Here is a 22,531-nt window from a genome sequence, read left to right on the forward strand (position 1 = left end):
GAGGTGCATGCTTTCACTTTTAATCTTGAAAGTAAAAATTTACATAAATATAAATCTCGTTCCGGCCAGAATTTTTTTAACAATTCGGGTTCCGGCTGGAATTCAAAATTTCTAATTCGGTTCACCCCTACTCAGACAGTCTTTCGGTAGCGGCCCAATCCTGGCCCAATTTCGCTTGCGGCTAAAGCGCGATGACGGCTGTCAATCACGGGCCTGCATCGAACGGCTAATGGGCCAGTATTGGCCCGCTAGCCATGGGCCAGTATTGGCCCGCAATCGTTCACCAGCAGTGGCCTGCAACCGTTTGCCAGCACTGGCCCGCAATTGCTTGCCACCACTGGTCCATTACCTGTTAACGGTACTGATCCGTGATCATTTTCTAACAATCTTTCGTGGTCTCACGTCAGCACTAAAGCGTTACTTTTTACTAATTCAAACACTGCTACGTTATTATTAGCCGTTTCTGTGCAAATATGTTATCCCACATAATTCAAACAAATAAGTACTTTTCGAAATATACTCCAACTTATATCGACAAAAATAAATAAGTATTTTCAAAATTTATTGCTAACCAAAAATGTGTTAAAAAATAATGAAATTATAAATAAAAAAGTATTATTAATAGCTCAAAATGTTATTTATGCAAAAAACTTTTTATACAAAGAACGTTTCTCTCGAGCTTTTCTATCCCCAGAAAGCTAAAAATATCTTTTAAGTTAATGTTCAAACTCTTCTCCTGATGTTCCTGAGGTAAAAGTTTTTAATTTCACAGCATCTTAATAACACAAAGTTAAACTATAATGTGTGACAACATTGTATATATAGGATATATTTACATATACAATAGTATATAATTAAACTAAAATATATAAAAAGTTTTAGTTGCAGTTAGATATACCTAACCTTATAAAAAACTTTCATTTTTTACCAGACGTGATTTTTATCAAATAAGCATCTTTTGAACATCAGCATAACTTTTATACAAAACTAAAGTATATTAATATTTTGTAGTAATAACAAGATAAATCTTGTAAACGTTTAGTTTCGCTTTTATAGTATCATTATGGATAACAAAAAAAACATTTTAATAAAGGCAATTATATGAAAACGATGTTCGGCCAAAATTCTGTATACACCGCCATCGGGGCAGCGCTGGCCCCAATTCAAATGCCGTCGCAGTGGCTTACGACTTCTCGCCAGAGTTCTGGCATTTCGTCACAAGCCAGTGCAACTCTTTGCGATGAATTACCAAACATGAAAAAGTTGCTTGAGTCGCTTGCCAGACTCGCGCCAGTAATGGCCCGTTACTAACATAATCACAACGACGTGCGACAATTCACTGGAGTCCTGGCCCGGAGTCCGGGTAGATTTATGCAAACCTTGGGCAGATGTCGAATCAACTCAAAAAGTATAGCAATTATCATTGTAAAAAAAAAATTAATGAAAGGCATAAGATTTTTTTTAATACAGTTGACTCTCGATATCTTGACTACTTGATATCTCGAACTTTCTTTCCGGTCTCTTGCGCACTCGTTTGAGCCAAAGTCCTCTCAACACTTCAAACTTTTTTCTGGTCCCCTGAGAAATCGAGATATCGAGAATCAACTGTAAATGCTGTAAATCTCACTTGTAACGCTGTTTGATAACGCGATAAGCATTACTGGATAAATTAATAGGATATTATTATAAGCATTATAAAATTCTTTTAATATATCGAAATCTAACCTCAAACGTACTACTGGCTTTGTCATTCCTAAAAAAATGATTTGTTCCTCGCATTAAATCTGGTTTCAGCTGGAAACCAGTTTTAATGCGAGGAACCATCAATCACTATAAATTTTCCTCTAAAATCAATTGCAATGTTTTTTTAAATTGCGTTTTACTATTGTCATTTGCTTTTCAGTGTATTATGGAGCTTTCTTGCGCTTGTAACAAGTAGACGTGGTAAAACATAACTTAAAACTTTTGACATTGTGAGTGAAGCAGCATTTCTAAACAAATTTACGAAGAGATGCTCTATTTTTATGAATGTTTTTTCTACATTTTTCGTATTTTCGCGTTAGACTCCCACAATCAAATAGTTTTTTTTTTTTAATCTTTCTTTCTCATTTGAATTTTTATAAAATATAAAAGTTTTGCATTCTGAAGGAATGATTATATATAAGTCATGCAGCCGTGGCGCAGTGGTAGAGCACTTGCCTCTGAAACAAAGGGTTCGTGGTTCAAACCCCACCTCTGGGCAAGTTTTGCGACATCGGTTAGGAAGGAGGCGTGAGCTTCCAATTAAATGCTCATCCGCGGTGCTCAGTGATAATACCGCGTGGACTTTTTGGAGCACCTAATTAAAATTAAATAGTTATGATTGTTTATTAGTGTTAATTTCATTGGTCTATTAGTGTTTTCAATGTTTTTTTGGTTTTTTAATTACAAAGTTTTGCTAAGTTTCACGTAATACGGGTTTAGCAGACTATTTAAGAGTTAAAAAAAGTTGCAATGATAAACAAATACAAAAAAGTTATTCTCCATTGTTTGTCATTTTTATAAATTTTTATCTTTGAAAAAACCTTCTGCGTCTCAAAACATTAGCAGTAACATTTTTTTACATTCGAATAAAGCTGGGGCTTTAATTTATTTTCTGCTGCCGCTTTTATTTATACAGTTTAAAACTTAAATATTTAAACTTAGCTAATAAAAATGTGAAATAAGCATCATTACTAATCAGATTGGATATTGATCAAAAAATTTGCCTAAGAAATGAGAACATGGGAGAATGTGGTTAGTTTATAGGTAATTTAAATTCATAGTGTGCGAATCAATACTTATTCTTTCTTCACAAAGATATTGACAGGTTATTTCTAGAGGTTATTTCTTTTCCATATTTACAGATATTAATAAACTTATTACATATAAGATTATTGACTAAAAGTGTCAGTTGTGAACAATTTAGCTCACAATTTACAATTTTAGTCAATAATCTGATTAAATTTATCTCCTCATTCTTACTAAATACCAATATCATATTTAATCAAGTCATTATTACTATTATATCTTGACTATGTGATCTACATTGCTTCAAAAGAGCCACGGAAATACTTAAAGTTCAAGTGAAAAGGGTAGATTGTTTAAACTTTTTATTGCTTGATATTAAAAACTTTACTTTCATATTTTTTACATTAAAAATTATAATTTATAATTTTTTTTGTTAAAGAGAAATTAATGTTTAAGAAATGACAATTAAAAAAGCAAAAATTTTAAACTAATTTTTAAATATGAACTTTAATAACCTTTTAACCCTATGAACCTTATTAGCCTTAAAGGCTGCTGAGGGGTGTTCATTTTTCAACAATTTTGTTTTTATATTTTGACATGTATACAGACTAAAAGATAGATAATTATAAGTTATTTCAAAGTACAGTTTTGATTTTTTTAAATATTTAAACTTTTAACGTTGCTTCAGCAAAAGCAATTCTTTTAAAAGTTTTGAAATACTTACTGTTTATTAAATATCCGGTATTTCTTACTATTTATCCAATATCTGGATAACTGGTTGTATTACATACATGTATATGACTATTTAATACTTACATATATCTCCGTGATGTATAGAAATTGGGTTTATTTCTTTATTGGATTACCTTGCGTAAAATGATTTTATCGCCTAAATTTAAAACTTTTTAAATTTAGGCTATGAAATCAGAATTTTGTGCATAGTGTTGCGACTGCCATGGAGACCTGAAATATTTTATACATGCTTCTTAAGAAAATATATATGCTAGGTTTAAAATAGACTTGCTTGAGTTTTTTTTATAGAAAAAGTTATCTTCTCCTTCCCCATTTGTAGGATAGACCCCTCCTGCCGTCTGTATGAACCAATGTTGCTCAATGTACATAATGTTGTATATACTGAGAAGTTTAAATTTTTTTCTTTTTAAATGAAAGTGGAACAGGAGAGCAGTAAATTATTTGACTTTTTTTATTCGAATAAAATTTGACATAAGCCCATTATTATTTTTCTTAACAACATGATAAACCTTGAAAATGTTTTACAATGTTTTTAAGTCTAAATCATTGATAAAGTAATAAGTAAAATATAAAATAAAAATTTTTTTTATTTCTGTAATAACCTGCATCGCTAAAATGTTTGATATTTCAGCTGTTTTTAAACTCAAAAACATAAAAGTTAAGGTAAAGTTTGCCATCCGTTCTAACTCCGTTATCCACTCCATTCATCCGTTCTAACTCCGTCATCCACTCCGTGCTCATTTTCAAATATTCAGAAGGTCATTAGTCTAAATGCAAATAAAGCATGATCTTAATGTAATATGTTTTCTTAACCATTAACCGTGCATGATGAATGTTAGGTTTAATTTCTGGACTCAAAAACACGAGAGCCAACTTGGCTATTACATAAAAATCAAAGTTTTTTTTTTTTTTTTGAGTAGCCCCTAGAAGTCCTATCGGTCTTAACACAGAGCAACGCAGAAGTGCATTTAACCAGGAAGTTCACGCCTCCTTCCTTACCGCGATGTGAAAATATGTCCAGAGCTCGTATCAAACCTGGATCTCCTGCTTATAAAGCAAGTGCTCTTACCACTGCGCCTCAGCCGCACAAAGTGATGAGACCGTAAAGACTTTGAGCACTTGAATAACCACACACCCACTCAAAGTAATAGTTTTCACGGCTACTTTCTCTCCTCTACATATTTTGTTTTTTATATTTCTACGTTTTCGTTTTATAAAGAAAATCCTCCTGTATTGCAGGTTTTTATTTTCAATTATGAAATTATACTAAATGGGATAATAAACTAAATTAAAGCATTAAGATATCAATAATATTAAACAATTCATGCCTAACATGTGTGATTTATGTAATAATATGTTAAAGATCTTTTCTAGATCATCTAAAAATGGAAAAGATTACTCTTCAAAGTATATCGGCAAGACCGGTGATCATTTTAATATAAATATAAATCTATAAATAAACATAACCAATTTTGTAATTCTTACGTTCGCTACCTCTGGAATAAAATGGTTATACCTAATGTCAATTTTTCTTATAATTTGACTTATAGTTTCTTTAAACAGAAGTTAAAAGAAGCTATTTTTTCACTAGAAAATATCTTTATTTATTTCTTGCGATTGCATCTCTCTATCTTTATTTCAAACTTGTCAATGTATTTAACGGTAATGTATTTTAAAACAAATTTTTAAATTAGGCTTTAAATTTAAAAGTTTAAAAATTTTAAAAAAGGGTTATAACTAATTTAACTTGTAAACAGTACTTTTTAAAAATAATACTTCTATTAATGCCAATGATTGGTCAGCGGGAAAATGCACACGCATGATGTAAAGAAAAAACCTCACAATTACCCATTTTTTTAGTCTATAAACATGTCAATAAATCAAAATTGTTGAAGAAGGAACACCTTAAGTGCAAATATGATTTGTATAAAAAAGTTTGGTACTTTTTGATTATTCCATTTAAATGGGAAATACTTTGCTCATTTTATAAAATAAACAGTTATAAGAGTTGCGCAATAAGCAGGGATGCGGAATCCCCAAAAATTCTGGCTTTAAATCTTTATTTGCTCCTGATTTCTTATATACAAGAAATAGCGCTTTTGGATATATCCGAAGGCGCTAAAAATAATTATGGCGCTAAAAATATTAACTAAGATCTGCAATAAGTAAAATATTCATGAGATTTGATGACTAAGAACATATTGTTTCTTAGCCCGGAGTCCTGGAGTCATTGCCGCCATTTCAGAAAAGGACTCCGAATTCAAAATTTGAATATTCCTCTTACATGAATGTATTAGTTTTTTTTTAAAGTAGTCCATAAGTCTTTTTAAATTTTTGGAGCTCATGAATACCAAAATTTAGGAAGAAAGAATTATTTTTTGATTTTCAAAATCAAAGTCTGTTTTGGGAACCAGCATCCCTGTCAATAAGATATTAACATAATACGCACACACAAAATCCATAATGTTTTTCTTGTTTTGTTTTAGAACTGGTAAAGACAAATTCATTTACGACTAATACTTGGTATAATATTCGAACATATCCCTCCAGCTTACAAAATGAAGTTTTTTATAAAAAGAACGTGACATTAAATGTAAACGATGTATGGTTATTCAATTTAGCCGAAGAAGTCAAAATTGTTAATGTTACATTGGCTGTCAAAGACAAAGATTACAAATTTGATTTGATTTTAAGTTCTGGCAAAAGTGCACATTGTTCATCCTCAAATGATTACAATAACTGTTTTGAAATAAAATATCAAAGTTACTATGAAATAAATGTTGGATTCAGTAGTACTATTACAAAATATATTAAGTTATCAGCCGAAGTTACTGAGATGCTTCTTTACTTCATTGTATACACCAAAGAGTTAAATAAACCTTGTAAGTAAAAGAATATCTTTTTAAATTTTTGTGTTTTATTTTATGAAACAGTATATATTAAATTATTTTGATAATTTATTAGGAGTACACCGATGAACCGTCATCGGCACCTGCCTTCGTAACCATCGGCCAATGCTGATTGTTTTGAAAACGTTAATTTTTTATTTTTGTGTTGCTATATTGTACACAAACATAAAATAATGTCATAAATAACTTAAACGCAATGTATAAGAAACTTAAAATGCAATGCTATAATAAACTAAAGCCTTTTTTTAATGAAAATGGCATAAAGTTTTAAGAATGGCTTTCATGGACCAGGGCTCTGGGAAGGGCATTCAAACTAAGGCCGGGTTTGAATTCAACAGAGCATTGATAAACTTTATTAGATTTAAAAAAATAGGTAATAGATCATTTACAAAAAAAGAGGATTTGAAGAAAGTTTTTTTTAACGCATGGTTTACATTGACTATAAACAAACCAAATACCTAGGTATCTAGAAGAATTAATACCAAAATGCTTGCTAGATGTAATAAATGCAAAAGGAGAACCAGCTGAATATTAAAGTAAATTGCTAACATTTAAAAAAAATTTTGTTTGTTATTTTATTAAACTTGTATTTCTAGTTAGGTCTAACCAATAATGGTTTTCTTGTACAATTTCTCTATGTGCAAGTCCCTTTTTTTAGTTTTAAATTATTAATTAGGCAATTTGAAAATGTAAACAAATATTTTACAATTTTTTAAAAGGCTTTTTGCTAAATGAAATTTCTGAGCAGTTGATATCTTTTAGAGATCCCCTCTTACTTTATTTCTAGAATTATCTTAAGGGTATATATATATATATATATATATATATATATATATATATATATATATATATATATATATATATATATATATATATATATATATATATCATGATATATATATATATATATATATATATATATATATATAATGTTAAAATAATAAATATTACTGAAAAAACTGATGTTAACAACTAAAAGTATGTGTGACAAATTTTTTTTTTGTGCGCTTTTGCTATGTATCCTTTAGCAACAAGATTAGTTTATAGGCATATTTTAAATGATTGAGAACTTTATTACTTCATTTTGACACTCTACAATTTTTGACACTCTGAGGTTCCTTTTTTTGAAGGTAATTTTCAAATTATATCTTCCTCACCAATTTCAAGCGCTACAGCACCTACCCTTTTTTTAGATTTATTATCATATGAGTTTTTTATGCTGATTTAGAATCGTATAAAAATATAGATTTGAAAATCAACAGAAAGCGCTCTAATTCGATGCCGAAACTTAAAAAATAAAAATGAAAATGCTAATGTTCGCCGTACTTTTCATACTTATGATTAAATTCCTTTTCGAAGATAACTTTAAAAAAGCCTGGTTTCTGTAGTTTAAACAGTTTAAAAATGCTTAACGCATCAATTTTTGATAAATCCCTGACGCTATTCCTAACCCTGACCCAAACCATGTCCTTTTCATCCCGCTAATCCTGAGATGCAAATTAGCGCTGGGGGTACCGGTTAGATTTTTCGTATGTGATTTCGGGTATTATTTCAATAGTGGACAATTTTCCAATGCTCCAAACGAGTTATGTTCATGATTAAGTCAAAATATAAAGTCTTGCTAAAAAATTGCAGTGATTGATGCCCGGGATCAAAAATACCCCAAAAAGTTAGCCACCCTCCCTCCCCCAAATATGTTTCTTACTTTTCAATCTTTCAGTTAATGAGACTGAACTAATTAGGGGATCAGAAGTATGTATACCTCGAATAAAAATGTCAAATAAGGTTGTTTCCCTACTTTTTTTTTCCTTGCATGATGTTCGCGATCAAATTTATAAATTTTGTGAAAAGATTTAGCTGCTTCCTCTGCAATTAAACCAAGTATAACTGGTGAATTAATAACAACTTCCCCAGTATTTTCTAATATTTTTAATATTAATACGAATGGAAGCAGGGACTTTAAACCAATCGTATGCCTCTAACAACTTCTTATATGTATCATTGCAGTATTTAGCAATTTTCTCCGGATCAGTTGTGTCTTTGCAATTAATTGCAATTATAATGTTATGTAATCTGATAGTAATTTCTTCATCTATTTCTAACATTTTGCTGAGTAATAGAAGCTTGGAAAAAGCTCGTCGACATAAATTTTTGGTATGCCTAGTTCCTGATCCGCCAACTATAGGTTCATCAACTCTCAAACCTAATTCTTTGAACATCCTATCGTGAATAACATTTTTCTCATTAAATATTGATCCTTTTCAAGTTTTTATTTTAATTCTATATAGAATATGTAAAATAAGTTCAAACAACCTAATCCAAGCATGTAGTGATGAAATGCCATAGCACAATGCCTGCCCATCTGTAACAAATCCTTCCTTAAAGATTTTTAGACCGCTAATCATGTTAAGTGTGGCGTGAAAAATTGGACAACATTGTGTCAAAGAAGTGTCCTTGATATAAACTAAGATTTTCCCATTAATTATTGAAATGAAAAATTTATAGTTGATAAAAACATACTTGTGCCCTCGGAGGTTAACTTTAACATGATATAAATTAAGAATTTCTTTTTCAATTTCCTCTTTAATTTTTAATACCACTTCTTTATTTTCCTTTTTATACAACAGTATAATATTCAATAAAACATTGTTTGAATTTGATTGTACATATAGTTGAAGAGGCAATGTTTCTGTGAAAATTGATCCGAATCTTGAAGAGTTATTTTGATTGGGATTATTAAAACGTTGATAGTATTTTAAGTGACTTAATGTTCCGTCCCATACCCCAATTATTAATTAGTATTAATTCATCAAAGTTTTTTTTATCGTCCAAATGTTTTGAAAATATCTCTTTCCTGTAGTTTTACTTTAGCCTTTATTTGATTAACTTCAATGGATGTTTTTAAAGGTGAGCTTAATTTCGGTAATTACTCGATAAGATGGAAATTTGATTGGTGCTTCTTTATGAGTATTTTTATAAACAATTTTGAAAGTTTGTTCAACAGATTCCGTTTTTGAATCAGATGCTATAAATTGTCTTTTGATGCGAGAACTCGATTCATCAAACTCTTTTGTTGGTCAACCTCTTTTTGTTGATTCATTTATTAAGCCCTCTTGATTACCTGGTGATTCAACTAAATCAATTGTTTTAAAAACTGAATTAAGCCATTTTTCAAAAAAAAATTTAACCTGATTTCTATGCCATAGTGCTACATACTTTACAAGAGTTAGTTTTAATCTCCTTTTTGATAAATTTGTTTTTTCTTTTCTGACTTCTAGAATCCTAGTAATAATGTATTTAAACCCACTATTTACATAATCAATAGTTTTTTTTTGAAACCTGAAAACATTGCACTATTTGTCTTTTTAATTCCATTTGATTTCCTCCGCTATCTTAGTTCACAATAATAAACTTAGGTAGGAAATAGAAACTTTTTAACAAGATTAAGAAACTCATATGGTTTTTGGTCGATTAGTGGAACATCAAAAATGCACTTTAGAATTATTTTTTCATAAATTATGTATTTTAAAACTATAAACAAATGAAATTAAAATAAAAAATAACTTTTTTCTTTCAAAAACAACACGAAAATAAATTTACTTTTGTCTTTTATGCCTTAAAGTAGTCTTTTTTACTTTTAGAAATGAATTAAAAAAAAATTGTTTTAATTTAAAGAGGTTATTTGTTAGAAGAGGTTTATTTGTTAAAAAACAATCAATTTTTTAAAATCGTTTAGCGCTCAAGATCGCGATCAAAATATGGAAGAGGTACAAATTGGAACAACTTTTTACTTTTTTATCAAAATTAAAACTTTACTTTTGTTATGAGTTTTTTACTTTCAATGCTTAAAATTGTAGTAACAAGTTTTTCAGGAAACTTTTTTTTTTTTTTTTTAATAGTCTATATTGTAGCCTTTCTAATTATGTATATATTGTCAATTTTTCAATGATCTATATATGAAAAAAATAACAATTACTAAAACTTAGCATCATGAGTATTTTTATCAAAAATTCTTTAAAAACCAACTTCAAGAAGCTACCACTAAGTCTGTCAAATTTTAAATTTCATAAATTGGAAAATTCTCAGTGAAGGTGTTAGTAACAAAACCCACTATCAAAATGAAATGTTTGAAGTAAGTCACTTTTTTGATTTTTGGCCATGTGGTTTCCCACTGTGCGAAATATGTATATTTAGTTCCGCCAACCCCTATTTTTCAGTTGATTTATGTTCATCTAAAAAGCAATATCTTAAAAGTATTTTAAAAAAATAGTTAAAAAATATATATAGTTATAAAAACATTTAATTTAGTTTAAATAAAATTTAATTTTGACGACAATAAAAACCCGGTCGTGTAACTGAAAAAAGATTTTTTTAAACGATCGATTTCAAAATTTAAATTTTGGTAAAAAATTTTGTTATTGTTGTTATACTGATATTATTATTGACAAAAATGTCAATAATAACAAACTATATAAATAACAGCAAAAACTAACTGACAAAGATAGATTTACCCTTGTACTATGCAACTTTCATAAAAATAAATTGTTGCCATTGATTCTAAAAAATGGCATAGCAATACAAATTTTTTTGTTATATTTTGTGTTTATCACATTTTATAGTTTTTAGAGGTTTTGTCTAGGTCATATTCCACTCGCAACAATTTTATAATATTAGTATTTTTTCAAACAATGAAGTAATGGACTGGGATACTGCCTCTCCAAACCAAAACCCATAGTTGATGCATGTTAAATTGACTGGGCACATCCCAAAATCAGTAAATTTCAATGATATATAAAATAAAATAGATTTCTAACTTGCGGGATATTATTGGACAAAAAATGAATCCATTTTTTTGTTGTTTATATATACAATCCGCTATTTGTAAAAAGGGCAAAAGCTGAAGCTGAAGTGTGGAATAAAAGTTAAAAATGCAAATCAAAAGTTCCCAATAAATTAAAGATAATTCAAAGACACGTTTTAATAATTATAAATTACTTATAAAAATTTTTTTTATAAGCCTATGTTTATCAAAAAGTATTATAAATCATAAAAATGCTTCAAAAAGCGTCTTCAAAACTTTAATCGAACTTCCTAATCAAATATTTAGGAATCGTGAATTATTATTTTACAATGTTCTAATTTCTTCTAAACACTTAAAATAGTACAATAATACAAAAAAAGTACTTATATTTGAAGTATATTTACTTCATTTAGAAAAAAGAAAAGTGAAATTTTATTTGTTTACAACTATAATCCGCCATTTGTAAAAAGAGCAAAAGCGGCTTCACTTTTCGGATCGAAGTTAGACATCTAGTTTATATAATATATCACTGATCGATAGCAGCCGTGGCGCAGTGGTAGCGCACTTGCTTCAGAGACAAAGGCTCGTGGTTCAAACCCCACCTTTGGGAAAGATTTGCGACATCGGTTAAGGAAGAGGCGTGAGCTTCCAATTAAATGCTCATCCGCGGTGCTCTGTGATAAGACTGTGTGAACTTCTTGGAACTCCGAGATAAAATTTAAAAAAAGGTATATACACTTAATACCTATACCCCTAAATAGTGTATTGTTCGGCAAATTACTAAAGTCGTTAAAATCATTGCGAGTGGGTCTGATCTAGATAAAACCGTTTTTAGACATAAACTTCAAAACATTCAAGCACAAAACATACATTTACTTAAGCAAATATATAGTTTTTGATTGCTTTCATTCTGTTGTTTATTCTATTTTTTTCCCTCGGCAGTTATGTAAACAAAACAATGACATTAATTGCGAAATTATTTCTTGGCAACACATTCAGTTTTTTCCATTATTCGAAGCAAATCTTTTTTACACATGGCTGGATAGCTTATTCAAAATGTTTTGTCATAGGTGTGCAGATATACTCTTTTTTCCGCAAAGCATTATAAGATGCCTTGCTGGACCAAATAATCATACTCAGTAAAATATCTTAAAAGTAAAAACATTGAAGTATTTCAAAATTAAAAACTTTTGCATTATTCTTACCAAAGAGTTTCCCATAAACAAAGCTTTTCTTTTAAATTAAAATAATTTTAAAACTATTTCATGACATTGCTTATATAACATTGATATATAATTTAACATTATTATGTTAACGCAGTTAAAATTTGATATAAATTTTAGATGTTTTGCATAAGTCTTTTTAATCACGTTATCATTGTATTCGCTTCATATTAGATTTAGTTTTTTCCATATTAGTTTTGCATAAGTCTTTTTAATCACGTTATCATTGTATTCGTTTCAGATTAAATATATACCCTCTATTTAGATGCTAAATAATTAGTAGATAATATCGAGAGAAAAATATTTTTAGATAATTCAGTTGGCTGTTTGAAAATCAATTATTTATTTGTAGACATTTGATTCTCAAATACTATGTTGATAATTGAGTCAATGGTAACTGCAGCAGAGAAATCTGATTGTTCTATTGAAAGGAGTACTAACTCATTTTTATATGCTGATTTAAATTGCATTGGTGTTGGTTTGTCATTCCAACCTCTATTGCTTCGTTTTGATGCAAAAAAAAAAAAATTCTAAACAGAAATGATTAAATTGAGCTGTGCAAACATAGAAAAAAAAAATCCTCATAAAGCAACTCATTTGCGAGACAAAGAATATTAGAAATAGTGACATCTAAATCCCATTGACTGGATATACTTTGTTGGCTGCAAGCACCAAAAAAATGCTATCCCTTAATCCAAACTAGTAAATCTTCAAGATGTTTTATAAAACTATTTAGAGTTAAAGTTTTTATAATACTATTTAGAGTAAAAGCAGAGTGTATTGGTTTATCGGTTTTTAGTTTACAATAGTTCAAGATGTCAAATAAAATATGTCCATTTTAATGAAAATGGCTGTTGACAAAACATTTTCAGGCAATAGTTTTGCAGAAGCATATTCAGTCAAAGCAGTAGAAACTTGATTACTGAAACTCCTGTTGCCAATTTTATTCGGATGGCTAATATTGTTCTTGAATCTAAATAACGAGCTGTCAAATTTGGCACAAGTCGGACAGCATTAACTTTGTCCAAATTATAATGTTCTTCCAGATGCTTCCACCATACTATTTTACAATTAGATAAAATGTCACGTTTTAATAAATTGTTTCTATAAGATGTTCTATAAGATTTTTTATAAGATGTGGTGGATCAAATATTATGTAAACTTTTGCTCCTGTTGTTGGATATAAAATTTGTTGATTTAATAAATAAAATCCTAAAAACTTGAGAGCTCTAATTTTTAAGAAACATTAAAATAGTGCTTCTAGCAGGCAATGAAAAATCTGTTCTAAACATTTTTAAAGCTTGTGGACTGCAATAAATGATTCTAAAATCTTTAACAGTCCAACATTTTCCTTGTTTAACATGATTATACATATGTAATTGAATTTGAAAAAATTGAAGTTTTTTGTTTGTTTGTTTGTTAATTTACTCCCCAAGGCCCAGAAGGCCACTACAGACGAGGAGGCTACTTAATTGTGGTTATAACTCTCTCTCAACTCTTAACTCCGAAACACGAACTTTGACAAAAAAAGCCGCTGCGCGGAGATACAAGTTAATTGCGGGACGTGATGGGGATTGAACTCGGAACCTCTCGCTTATAAAGCGAGCGCTCTACCACTACACCACTACCGCAAAGTTGAGGGTTTGTTAAAAATTTTGATAAATTGATTATTTGTTTTATTGAACTATTGGATTTTTTTAATATCTTGTTATCTTTACGTTCTTAAGTATTTTTTCAAGTCAACAAATCTTAACTTGAGATGATAAACACTTATTTTTAAAATTAGTTTTGACAGTTATGTCTTCTCTTTAAATTTAACGCAGAAGGTTGATTTGGAAAGTTAAAAGTTGTTGGAACAGCAGTTACAAACGCTCTTGTACTACCATTGGTTGCAAGATAGTATTGGAAGAATCAAAATGTTCACTACAGTTAGGATTAAGTTCTTCACATGATTTTGTATCGACCTCTTTACGACAACAGTTACAAACCCGAAGTTTGCATCTAAATAATAGATTAAATAAAATTAACTTAGTGGAATTATTTACATTTATATTATGTATAAACACTTTTTATTTCATAAAATTTAAAGTAAAAAAATGTTTTAAAAGCTTCTTTAAGTTCATGATATACTAGTTATTTATAAATTTGATTTAATTAATAATTACTTACCTATTTTTATCCTTTGGAAATCTAAAAAAAGATGTATTATTTACGACATTCTTTACACGCTTGTTTACACAACTGATTGCCAAGCAAAAGGCTGGCATGTTTAATATTATGAGTATTTAGAGAACAGGTAACTTTATTCTTGAAAAGCAAAATCCAAAAATATTATATAATATATTTAGTAGATAACAATGTGTATAGTAAATTTATAACGTCGTTTATAATATGGAAGACATAGTCCAATATACGGCTAAATACACATAAAAGTATTACTTCCCGGAAGACATAGTCCAATATACGGCTAAATACACATAAATATTTATTTTGCACATAAAAATTGTTTCCCGGAGAATTTTTTCTCGGGGACTATTTTTCCTAGAACCGTCAAATAATAAATTTTATAAATAAAGGTGGTCAAAAGCAACAATGTTTTTTAAACAACAACAACAACAAACAAACAAAGTTACCTCTAAAAGGCTGGAAGCAACCACTAATAAAATTGAGACTAGAATGTAAGTACGTGAGTTAAAGAGCAAAAGAACGGTTGACAAAAAACTTTAAAAAAAGTAAACTTTATGAAAATAAAAATCATGATCTTGCGCAAATTCAGAAATGTCGCATCTTTTGATTGTAGCTCTTTTACAATAAATTAAGGAAATCACACAAAAATACATTTTGGTTGGTGGAACAAAGAATTGTAGCTTTGTTGAGCAGCAACCATGATATTATTTTTAGAAAAGAGAAAGATAAGCAACATTACAAGGATGTCGCAAAGGCTCAATCTTGAAAGATCAATCAAGTCCTACCACATGTAAAAAGTAATCCAAAAAGACATAAAATAGAAGAGTTACAATGATTGTTGCGATTCATCAATATAGGAATATTAAAAATGTGGTGATTATTTTCAGCAATGAACAACTTAGTACTGTTTGTTCAGGAAATTCATCAGCCACTGTCAGCCAGCATAATCTGTCACAAGAAAAATTACATTCAAAGTGATTACTTTTTATTAAATCTGCCTATTTTAAGGAATTACAAAGTGATTACTTTTTATTAAATCTGTAAAATATAGTTAATTTATCAGCAAGTTTTGACTCGCTTTTGTATTATTAACAACTGATACTTTTTTGTAATTGTTTCCACAGGTGCTACATTCCAGCATCCAGGAGTACAAGATTTAATTAAAGACTTTTTAAACACTTTTTTAAAGTTATGATAAATGTTGTTAGGACTGGCTGTAGAAAATTTAAATAAGTAACTTGGATAGCTAACAATAAATCAAGCTGTTTTTTTGGGATGCCAGGAAGAGTATCTTCAATCAACTAGATAAAATAAAGGAAAACATTTTAAAAATAGTATTGCTATATTATTAGGGGGAGTTAGAAGATGTATGATAATTAGAATGTTAAGGTTGTCTTAGATAATATTTGTAAAAGATAGATATGGTATAAATATAAATGATTCATAATATGAGCTAGAAGAATTTGAATTAAGTATAGGTAGTACTTGGGACCCTATTGTTTTATTTCTGCTATACAACCTAAAGTTGTAACAAAGATCTTTTTACAAGATCAACTGTGCACATTAAAGTTACTAAAAGGGACATCATCCACACTCAACATAAAATTGCGATTACTCTAATACTTTACATCTGTTAATGGAATAAACTTCTTTTTTGTAAAATTGTTTTTATTTATGCTAACCTATTAAATTAATAAGGTGTTCAAGGCTTGTCAACAGAAATTTTACTTCTTAACATTTTGCCTGGGAAGACAATAGCCAGATGCAGTTAATATCTTTTCATGATGATATTTTTAAATATAGATCTCAAGCAAGAGCCTCAAGGAAGGCAAGTATTTTTAATCAAGTTAATTTCTTATTGTTTTTGCCAAAAGTAAAAAGTCCAACAAGGCAGCAAGACAAGTAGCAGTATGTTTGTATAGTGTACAGAGTGGTACTAAAAAAAGCCACCCTAAATTTTTTTTATAAAAAAAACAACCTTAAAAATTTTAATCTTTTTTTCTTTTATTAATTTGGCTTTTGTTTAACAAAATATTGTCCACTTGGAAATTAAGAGATGCCTACAGAAGTATTAAAAAAATTATTATTTTAAATTTTACTATTTAAAAACTGAAAATAAAATTATGCATTATTACAAAAAAGAATTATCAAATTGTTTTTAATAAAATGATAATTATTTTTGAAATTTTATATAATTTTGCTTCTATTTAAACCCAGCATGATAAACTTTTTTGATAATATTAAGGACACGTCTGATGTTCAAGAGTCTTGAGGGATCCCTAAAAATATTTTTTTTAAGGGTAACTCAAGTATTATTTTATAATATTAATATTTATATTATAATATTATTACTTATATTATAAAAGGTATTATATAGAACACATTTAGAGGGTGGGACCAAACATTTGTAAAAAAAGTTGTTTTTTGGGACACACTAATATGTATATATATATATATATATATATATATATATATATATATATATATATATATATATATATATATATATATCTATATATATATATGTATATAAATTATGTTATAACATATATATGTATACTAACATAATTTATATATATATGTATATAAATTATGTTAGTGTATTCTACAAACAGAGTGCTCAATGTTCTAAAAAACCAGAGCAATAATAAATTAGTAAAATCACATCTAATTTTTGATTTCTTCTACACTGTGTTTCACCATCAATAGGTTGATCAGAAAGAATGTCTAAACATAAAAAAGTTTTTAAGTAATAGAAAAATTATTTCACAGGAAGTTTGGAATTGTTATACTTAATTATGTAATAACTGTAGTATTTTGCAACCAGGAAGTTGCATCAACTACATTAGATAATTAAAAAATCATGAGAAGAATTCTTTAGAATTAGGATAAATTTGGACTGGTCATTTGTTTTTATAATTTTTTAAAAAGGAACTTATTTTCATGTCTGCATTTAGAAATTAATTCTGATTTTTTATTGAGTAAATTTTCTTGATCTAAATGAGTAATAATTTCAAATTATTCTTGTAAACATAGTATACAGTTTTTGGAAATGTTATTATAGGCAGGCACAGTTTTTAGGATAGACTAGTTTAATTTTAAATTAATATTTTTTTCTTTTAGTTGCCATATATATATAGAGAGCATAGTCTCTTTTAAGTATTTTTTATATTTAAAAGATTGTTTGTGATTGGCATATCGTTTTTTCCATTTGCCCTTGGTCAAGCCAATATAATCTTTATCAGGGTTGTTTTGCGAGGAAACAATGCATTTGTAAATAATATTTTTTGATAAGGATTTGCCATTCATTGGGCAATCAAGTTTTTTGCTTGCAGTTATAATTTTCAGTATTTTTTTTCTTTAAGAAATTCATTTTTATTAATTAAAGCAAAATTAAAGCTTTTTATAATTCTTTCAATTTTTTTATTTTGACATATTTTTCTTCATATTTAGCATATTTTAATGCCCCGGATTCAAGCATGTATTCAATTTATGAGGCATCATTTTTCTCCAACAATTTAAACATTAACTTCAACACTATTACTCAAATATTAAATCTTACTACTACTAACATTCAACCTATAAATTCATTCAATACAGAATTTGATGGATTTCAAGTTGCATGGTTTACAATAAAATTAAGTAAAGTTCAATTAGTTCATCAATTTATTGTTTTGTCAAGCAACGAGAATGGCTTCAATTTCATCAAAGGAATATCTTTATCTTTTCGAATAAATGAAACCAGAAATTTTATTATATACAAAGAAAATAATGAAGTAAAGGTAATATATGGTATTTAAGTTTATTCATGATATATTTAATATATGTTAGTCAAGTTTTTTTTTAACGATTTGTTAAAAAAAGATTTAAGATGTATTTAATTTAAACTAAAAAACTTTAAAAATAAAGTTATTTATTAGAAATTATGATCAGGCTTGAAATAAACCTAATTTTAATCTGATAAGGTTTAGAATTCGAACTTAGAATTCCATTTAGACAATCTTAATGATTAACTTTTAATTGATATAAAGTAGAAAATTAACTTTTTGTTATATCTTAATAAAATTATTTTTTTTGATCAACAAAAACATTATTTCCAAAAAGTGATAGTTCAAAAAAATATTTTTAAACACTATTTCTTTAATTAAACAGTTTATTTAGGAACAGAAATAAACTATTACTTAATGTTGAAGGTTAAACTTTTTTAATACTACAAATAACAGACATAATCAACACCTTTGATGAACATGTTATAGGTTTTCATTGGCTCATCGTTTTGCAATAAAATATAATAGGATTCTACAATTCATTTTTGCATGGCGTAGCAAATAAAGTGCCACATGCCATATATGCTAACTTTGTGAAGCGGCTCTTCATATAGAAAATTGTTTTTTAAAAACCTCACTTTAGAAAAGTATTTATAACTACTTTTTCTATGTGAGACTATTTTTTTTATGTCAAATGTAAACTTTTCATTTTGTGAATAGTTTACAATAATTAACAGATAGCTTATCAATATAGTTTTAATTAATAGTATTTAAATATAATATATAATATAAAGTATTTTATATAGTTTTAATAAAAAAAAACATGATATTAAATAATGGCATTTAAAATAATATATATATATATATATATATATATATATATATATATATATATATATATATATATATATATATATATATATATATATATATCTATATATATATATATATATATATATATATATATATATATATATATATATATATAATAAATAAAATCTAATAAAAAATATAAATAGTAAAATATAATATAAAAAATAAAGTTTCTTAAATAACTAAATTTTAAGATTAAACAAAATACATCACTTAACTGTTCTTATCACATTAATTAAATTTAAGGTTGTTGTTTCTTAAAAGTAAAATATACTTATACCAATACTCAACTTTCTTATAAGCAGTAATTTGTGCAATGGGTACTTATACTCAACTTACCTAAAATGTGCTTAGCTGTTTTTAATACTTGCTGATTATTAAATTGTGTCATAGTTTTTAGCAAACAGAAATCTACGAAATAGGCAGAGTCATGGCAAGCTAAATAAGTTCAGTTTCTATGATTTTTCTCATTAATTGCAATTATTTCCTAATGACTCACTTTTAAATGGTATAAAGCAGAAAATCAACTTTTTGTAATATCTTATAAAAATTGATTTTTTTGCTTAATAAAAACATTATTTCCAAAATGTGATGGTTCAAAAAACTTTTTAAAACACTAAATCTTTAATTTATCAGTTTATTTAGGAACAGAAATAAACTATTACTTAATATTGTTTAATTTAAAAAAATACAAAGCATAAACATATAAAAAGTGATTTTAAAAAAATGAATAAATTTTAAATATTGTTGTTATTAATATTTAAATATTGACAACTTTATTTATGTCAAATATTTTCACAACAATTTTGTTATCTTAATTTTAAAAAATCACTTCAAAAAAACTACAAGTTGTGCAAATAATTGTATAATTTGCTTGGTAAAAGATAAAGTTAAGGAAAACAATGTCACTTTTTTTATGTACTTTTTTACTACTACACTATTACAATATATAATATAAGTATAGTATTTTCACTGCTTTTCTCACTTTCCTATTATACTAAACTTTTTCTTTTAAGGTGTTATTGCCATTCCATTAAAGTGATCTACTAATGTTCAAATACTCAGCCATTGCTGAAATTTTTCCTTTACCTTCATGCAAACTTATTTAATGTAGGCATGTATGAGATAAAATCTTGTCTTGTTTGACCTATATTACATTTTCCACAAGAGCACTTTGACTTATAAAAACCTGGATATAAATTTTCTGCAATGCAAGGTTTTTTTTTGTTAAGTAGTTGAACTTTTCTTGTAACAACTTTCTGTATCAACAAAGAAAATGATCATATTAGGGCTCGGAAAATTTCAAAAAACAGGTTTTTAGAATTGTAAAACCGGTTAACCGGTTTTACAATTCTAAAAAACTGAAAACCTTTAGTTATTTTTTTGCTCCTAGGCATTTTATAGTCACGTTTTGTAATAAATTCTGCAATAGCACTTGAATATCCCATAGCATAAATAGAAAACCCATCATACGCTAAATATAAACTATTCAATAAAGCTTTTTTTTGTGAATAATATACAATGATAAACAGATAGCTTATCAATATAGTTTTAATTAAAAATATTTTAATGCATGAATTCAAAATATGAAAAAAATTTAATATATAGCATAAAATAGTTTTAATAAAAAAAAACATGATATAAAAATGCATGTAAAATATAAAATATTATATATGATATATATAATATTATATATATAATATATATAATATTATATATATAATATATATAATATTGTATAAAGTATATATAATATAACATATAGTATATATAATATTATAAATAATATATATTATAATATATATAATGTATATAATATAATATACAATATATATATATATATATATATATATATATATATATATATATATATATATATATATATATATATATATATATATATATATATATATATACATGTATATATATACATATGTATATAGATATATATATATATATATATACATGTATATATAAATAAGAATAGTTTAAAGCACACTGCAAAGAGCACATATAATAAAGCAACTGTCACTTAAAAATCCTTTTTTTTAATAAAGTAACATTTTAGGAAGACTAGTGCACCCAACAGATCAAATTTCATTGAAGAACATAATTTTGTACAGAAATTACCGGCGATTGAAAACTCTCGCTTTCTGTTGATGTAGGTTGTATTGATTCCAGAGCATTTAATAAGTTTTGGATAGTTGTCGATTTTGTCTTAGTGACCCTAAACATTTTTAGTTCATTTTGAAAGGATGAAACAAAACTGTCTTTGTTTGTCTTCTCACATGCTTTTGGAACCTGCAACACTTCAGATAGTGATTTCTGCAATTGCTGCACTAAAGATGGCAATCCTATTGCTGTTGCTATCAGCTCAACTTGATTTTCGTTCATATTCTCATTTATAGTTGGTTGTAAATCTGGATCATTAAATAATCTTTCAGCCAAGGACAATGTAGCCACCTTAGGTGAGTATAAAAGTTTTGCTAACTCTGTTTTTTGAAAATTTCCATTTTGAAGGAATTTATGCAATGTAATTAATTCTTTATTTCGTCTTTTTGAAGTTCTTATTTTTAAAGAATTATAAAATTTATTTCCCAAACTTACAGTTTTGTCTCATTTGAGTTCATAAAAATTTCAGTACTCCACATCGGCAGTGAGTAAAGTTGATCTGGTTTTGTGCATTTCTTTTACTGGCAATTCTGCTGGCTTGGAGCCAATTCTTTGGCTTGTTTTAAATTGTGCCAATCTCATTAACTTATCCTTTAATTCCAATTTTTTCTCTTTAGAAAAGTCTATGATTAATTTTTTAGTTATTTTTTTGCTCCTAGGCATTTTATAGTCACGTTTTGTAATAAATTCTGCAATAGCACTTGAATATCCCATAGCATAAATAGAAAACCCATCATACGCTAAATATAAACTATTCAATAAAGCTTTTTTTTGTGAATAATATACAATGATGAACAGATAGCTTATCAATATAGTTTTAATTAAAAATATTTTAATGCATGAATTCAAAATATGAAAAAAATTTAATATATAGCATAAAATAGTTTTAATAAAAAAAAACATGATATAAAAATGCATGTAAAATATAAAATATTATATATGATATATATAATATTATATATATAATATATATAATATTATATATATAATATATATAATATTGTATAAAGTATATATAATATAACATATAGTATATATAATATTATAAATAATATATATTATAATATATATAATGTA

General features: G+C 27.1%; 1 protein-coding gene across 4 annotated transcripts in view; it reads left to right on the forward strand.

Moving 5' to 3' along the window:
- Window positions 1–22,531, forward strand: part of LOC105849170 (uncharacterized) — a 209,399-nt gene that overhangs the window by 21,728 nt on the left and 165,140 nt on the right. For 3 of the 4 annotated variants that reach the window (XR_010642513.1, XM_065813632.1, XM_065813633.1), the window contains exons 3-4: window positions 6,009–6,404; window positions 18,096–18,424. Coding sequence is in view for 3 of the 4 variants with exons in the window: in XM_065813632.1 (XP_065669704.1) it covers window positions 6,009–6,404; window positions 18,096–18,424 (725 nt within the window). In the remaining variant the exon portion in view is untranslated. Of the gene's footprint in view, window positions 1–6,008; window positions 6,405–14,989; window positions 15,134–18,095; window positions 18,425–22,531 lie in introns of those variants that run through there. The other variant, XM_065813634.1, reaches the window with a different exon arrangement.

Source organism: Hydra vulgaris, chromosome 12, assembly GCF_038396675.1.
Source record: "Hydra vulgaris chromosome 12, alternate assembly HydraT2T_AEP".
Lineage (NCBI taxonomy): Eukaryota > Metazoa > Cnidaria > Hydrozoa > Anthoathecata > Hydridae > Hydra > Hydra vulgaris.